A 6134-nucleotide genomic window follows, 5' to 3' on the forward strand; every position below is an offset into this window, starting at 1 on the left:
AACCAAAACAAAACTCCAACATTCAACACCTTTTCTGTGAGGTCCCCTTCCAGTCCCAGAAAAATGTACTCTACATTTTCTGCTTTATTTCATACCTTATGAAATTTAGTATTTCATGTATTTATTTATACATGAAAGTATATATCATGTATATATTTATCACAGTATTTATCATGAGATGTTCGAGCTAATTGTACATCTGTTTTTCTCCAGAAGACTTTGACTTCATTTTACTAGGATCATGTCTTCTTTATCTTTGCTTTCCTCATCCCTAGAACAGAGTTATTCATCAAATGACATCTGATTGAGCAAAAATAAAAATAAATTGGATCCCATCTTTTATTCTTATATATTGCTTTATTTTGATCATCTGAGCAACTACCACCAGGAAATTGAGGAATGGGAGGAGGTCTTCAAATGGACTCAGAGAGGCTTGAGAAAGGTTTAGGATACACTAAATTTGAAATAATTCGAGAGGTATTTCCACCTTCCCATTTAGGCTCTTGTTTACTGAGAAACAAGGGAGAAATAGGACTGAGAGGGTTTTGAGGAGTTTAGGAGAAGTGACTAGGAAAGAGTTTGTCTTCACTCCAGGAGCAGGTGCTGGCTCCCCCAGTGGCTGGAGGCACGGACACAGTAGTGCTTGTTTGATCTGGCAGGTTCCTTAATTGCTCTCTGATTCTGAGAAGTACGGGCAGGAGAAAAAAAAAAAGGTCTCTGCCTCTGCCCCCTTCTCTTCCATCATCCTCTTCCCAGTATTCTTTTCTCTCTACACCACTGTTTAGAACAAAGTGTATGCAACTATATTCCCCAAGTGTGATAGGATTCTCAACGAATTCAGTCATGAAAACAACAGCTCACTCTATTCAAATAGCACATTTTTCATTCTTAGCATACTTCAGCCAAAAAATAAAGACATTTAGAAATGGGAACAAAGTTAAATCCTTTCAGTAAACAGAAAAGCCAAAGAAACAAAATAATGACAGCTTGGACCCAGCATCGCCCCTGGTCGTACTGAGCAATACAAAGCCTAGTCCAGGTTTTCTAACACAGAGTCACAGCGCAGTCACCCTCCGTAGAGTCCCCATCTGACTTTCCAGGTTCTCGTGCGTGTGCTGCAGTTCCACAGCCAGGACCTGCTTTCAGGCCCACGCCCAACAGATGGGGTTTGCAGGTAGTACATTACACCAGTACCTCCGTTTCACTCATAAGGGACCTGCCTCTGTTCCCAACCAGAAATCTTTCTCTTTACATAATTTCTTTGTGTTTTTTAGGGTGCTTGAAGCCATGGGGATCTACCTCTCGCACTTTTTTCAACAACACCTAGACCAATAAAATGAGGGCTTATCCAATGCAGACATTTGAGGAGGCAATCACTGCAGCCAAGATGAGGAACTGCTAGGGTGAGGGGAAAAAGAAGAGGAGAAGGAGATGTAGGAGGATGAAGAAAATAAAGATTGAAGAGCAGAGGTCCTCATCATTCTGCCTACTGGGAAGAGCTCCCTCCTTCCCTCATCAGTAGTGTATCCTCAAGACAGCTCAAGTCCCAGAGTCAGATGATCAGCCCTAGAGTCTTCATTCTCCTATTCACTCCCTATGTATCCTTCAACATGTCATTTTAACTCTTCAAATCTTAGTTCCCACATTGTAAAATGGAAATAATCATAAGAATACCTACAGTCTCAAATTAAAAAATATTTGTGAAAACTACATAAAAATGTTTTATAACACAAGAAGTGTGGGTGATGTGTTAGTTACTGTTCTTTCTCTACAACTGGTCTGGAAGTAAGGCCAGTTGATGCAGAACCTTCCTCAGAGATGATTTTACCTCTTTATTCCTGAGGCTGTAGATCAAGGGGTTCAACATAGGGGTCACCAGGTTATTCAGGACTTGAACAGTTGCATCCAACCAGGGACTTGGAGTTGGCCTTAGGTAGATGAGGACCACTGGCATGTAGAAAAGCAGGATAGCAGTGAGGTGGGCACTGCAGGTAGAGAAGGCATGATGCCGGCCTTCTGCAGAGCCGATCTGCAGGATGGAGTAGACGATACGACTGTAGGAGGTGAGGATGAGAAGGAAGCAGCTGAGGGGCATGAGGCCCACACTAATGAACCCCACCATCTCCAGAGCTGAGGTATCTGCACAAGCCAGCTTCAGCATCACTGGGATATCACAGAAGTAATAGTCCACCTCATTAGGGCCACAGTAGGGCAATTGGAAGGTGAGAGTGGTTAGAAAGGTGGCCTGAATACAGCCAAACAAAGAGGTTCCCATGGCTAAGACTCCACACACTCTGTGACTCATGATTATGGTGTAGCGTAGAGGGTAACATATGGCAACAAAGCGGTCATAGGCCATCACTGTGTACAGGAAACACTCGGTACAGCCCAGGAAATGGTAGAAGAAGAGCTGGGACACGCAGCCTGCATAAGAGATGGCTCGGCTGCTTCCCGAGAGGTAGAAGAGCATCTTGGGGGAACTCACAGAAGGGAAAAATATGTCACACACAGACAGTTTACACAGGAAGAAGTACATGGGGGTGTGAAGCCGAGTGGAGGAGACAATTGCCAGTAGAATGAGCAGGTTCCCCATAAGAGTGAAGATGTAGAAGGACAAAAACAGGACAAAGAGCATGGCCTCCAGATCCTCTGTGTGTGGGATGCCCAACAGGATAAATTCTGTCACTACTGAGGCATTCCTCATAGCTGTGAGAAAGTCAGACCTCAAAAAGGGACCTAAGACACTAAAGTCTGAACACTAACATCAAATTATCAAGCTTTTTGTTAATGAGTGCTTTGGCTATGTTTTCAACAAGCAAGAACCATCCTTCTTATGAACAGCAAGATCTATACAAAAATATCAGGTGAGAAGAAATGGCTATTTCAGAGCCACAGTCTATCTAGTCCTGGAAGGAATGTTTTGCAGAGGCTGATGGTTCTCAATGTTCTCTATGACTAGGTCAGAAGTTTAGAGATATAATGAAAACACTTTCATGTTAAATTAGGAACTTTTTTACAGTTGTTTAATTCATGGATTTATGCTCTTTAGGCATTGTTATATTTTGAACACTCCCGATACCTTTGAGTAACAAACTCCCACTATTCATTACTCTGAGAAATATTCGGAAAAAACATTGTGTTAGAAATCAGAACACTTAATTCGATTCCTGGTTTTGTTAAAACAGCTTGTACAATATCTTACATAGACATAGTTTCATCATTTACAAAATGAAAATCATAATTATTATAACAAAAACAACACCAACAACAAAAAAACCCTGGTTTCATAGTAAAGTTTATGAAATGTCTGAGAGTATCTGGCAAAAAACATACATCCAAATGAAAAAAAGCTTCTTTTCTTTTATGTATCTTAAACTTCTTCTTTAAGTGCCTTCCTTTAATGTTGGCATTCTATAATTATTTGCAAATAAATATTTTATTAAGTAACATTATTGATAGACCTAGATCACACCCTCTTCAGACTGCATCCTTCCAGACTTGAGAGGTCTAATATCCCCAACTCTATCAGGAGATACTTCTCTGGTTCTTCTGATCCTTTTAGCCTTTTCTAAGTAGACTTAAGGCAACTCTGAAATATTAAGCAAAAGAAATAGTAACAGAAAGGGAAGCATCAAATTCATGTTACCATGATGAAGAAAGAAATATAGTGACCCACATAGGAGAAGGTCAAAAACAGCTCTAATGAGGAAGTTTAAACAAGTCAAGAGCAGAATATGGTACCTGGAAGATACAGGGACCTCTTCCTCTCATTACTCACATCATCATCATAATAATACATAGATACATGCATATATAGACATACCATTCAATGAATATTTACCGTGTTCCAAGGACTAGGCTCAACACTTTCAAAATCTGATTCATTTTTTAAATAAACCTAGAAGAAGAAACTATTATTACTACTCCAACCTAAAGATCAAGAAACTGAAGCTTAGAAAAATTAAGCAAGTTGCCCGAGGTTACAAAGCTAGTATGTGACAGAGCTAAGTCTCAGACTTGTTTCATTCCTTTGTCTGTGCCCTTATTCACTGGGAAAATTACCGCCTGCCTCTGCTTTTTAAGATAACATGTTCCACTGCTAGGCAACGACATCCTTCTAGATGGGTTCACATCATTATTTTATACTGGGAAATTCTTCTTGTCTTACTTCTTCCTGGTCATGTTCAGTCTTGACTTTAGAGTACACTTAGCTAGTATCTAATTCCTCAGAGATCAGACAACAGGCTTTTCCAATCTCTTTGACGCTAGACTTTGGTATCAACTCCAGTATAGGAGTTTCCGAGTTATAGAGCCACGTTCAACAAGGGGATTCTAATCACAGACTGTGGTAAATGCCACTGAAAAACATATCAAAAGAAAATGACCAAGCCAAAATGAGTGACTCATATACCACCCTAGGACTTGGCAAAATTGAAGATAGCAAAGAGCGAAACAGTGACATTCTGGGGGGAGAAAAGCTGCTGACAACTTGCTTCTTGTTACTAATTTTAGCCATACCTGAATAGTGTCTCTGAGCAATGCAAATTTCTGTGAGCTCTGGATCATCTTTCCTTGGTCAGCAAAGGCTCTCAGAGGTCTTGGGTCCTTGCCTATGATCAAACACTATGAAAATCTATGACTGTATAATCCTGCTTGATTGCTAAGTCTATGTCAGGAAAAAGAAGTCCCCAAGGACCAGGAAGGTCCCTAGCTGTGGACCTGTTAGTATGTGAGGGGCAGAGGCTAACAATGAGTCATGGGCAGCAGTTTGAACACTCACACAGTTCCTCTGAGAACAGAGTCAAGATTTCCAAAGTGTTATAACAAGACCTCACATTTACTGTTTCTGAGCAGAGCACAGAGTACTCCAGCCAAAGGAGTTTCAATTCTCCTACTTAAAAGGAATTGAATCTCATAGGGTTTGTAAAATCAAGAACTGTGCATACTCACTCTCCCTAGATTGCTTCCTTGGAAGATTTCTCAGATTCCCTAAGCCCTACTTTGGACTCAGTGATGGCTCTGAGGGAGCAGTTAGTCTGTCAACCTTATTCATCATCCAGCTATGACACAATAGTAATGAGATCATCACAAAGGGATGCTGTAAAGTGGGAAACATCTGGGTTCCTCTGAGATTGTTGGCATGGTAGAATGAGCTTCAATTCTAACCTTAGACCACTTGCAATGCTAGCCCTTTTTTTGGTTGCTCTTTACAACTTCAAGCCTTTGCTTTTGATATCATTTGTCTTAGTGCTTTGAAATTATCTATACATTCATATGATCATAGGGTTATCTCTCATAAACATCAGTATTCAAGACAGAAACCCAAACTGTTAGTAACTATTTATTATGCATCAACCATCATTATGTATCCTTCAAGTCAATACCAAGGAGAAAAACAGTCATACACTGGACACATTCATAGGAGGGTGACCAATATAAATAAAGGGTCTGTAAACCAGTTCAAAAGAAAAATGATTGACTAAATAGATAATATTCAATTAACAATTCATTGTAAGCACTTATCATGTGCAAAGTGCTATGCTAAATTTTTAAATTGTTACATTTAATCTCCAAAAGAAACTTTATAAAGTAGGTGCTATTGTTTGACAAAAGGAAGTACAGATTAAATTACTTAAAGATTACTCATCTAGAAAGTGACTGAATTGACCCTTTAATTTCAAAGCCACTGCCTTTAAGCACTATCCTACGATGAATTCCAGAGATGTGGGCTTTGCACTCAAAGAGAAACAGAGATATAATGTTGTCTTCAAATGCTTGCAGGGCTGGTAGATAGACTTTCTATGTGGCTGTTCTATGTAATGACTCAGGGATCATTGGCAGATGTGGTAGAAAGATAGATTTATTTTCACTGTAGAAAGGAAGTATTTAATTATAAAAAAAAATGTACACCAATGAAATAAGCAACCTTGTGAAATGGTTAGCTTCTTGTCACTGGAAATATCCATGAACGTGTAAAGAGAATCATCTTTCAGATATGCCTTTAAGTATCTTCTCAGATGGAATGAAAAATTTGAGTTAAAATTCTTACTATTTCTAAAATTATTTGATCTTATTTATGCTGTAAAACTTTTCAATGATACTGACGTAACACAATAAAAGTGGAGTTTTAATAT

General features: G+C 39.3%; 1 protein-coding gene across 1 annotated transcript; it reads right to left on the reverse strand.

The window, feature by feature from the left end:
* Positions 1-1646: 1646 nt before the first annotated feature.
* Positions 1647-2814, reverse strand: LOC106827988 (olfactory receptor 10D1B). The gene has a single exon (XM_014836200.3). It carries the CDS (start codon positions 2702-2704, stop codon positions 1769-1771), a length of 936 nt encoding a protein of 311 aa, XP_014691686.2. The 5' UTR covers positions 2705-2814; the 3' UTR covers positions 1647-1768.
* Between the last annotated feature and the right edge of the window lie 3320 nt (positions 2815-6134).

This window comes from Equus asinus, chromosome 20 (genome assembly GCF_041296235.1).
Source record: "Equus asinus isolate D_3611 breed Donkey chromosome 20, EquAss-T2T_v2, whole genome shotgun sequence".
Taxonomy (NCBI): Eukaryota; Metazoa; Chordata; class Mammalia; order Perissodactyla; family Equidae; genus Equus; species Equus asinus.

Bases quoted from the DNA above. Each gene is read 5' to 3' on its own strand.
- LOC106827988 (XM_014836200.3), bottom strand. From the start codon at position 2,704: ATGAGGAATGCCTCAGTAGTGACAGAATTTATCCTGTTGGGCATCCCA.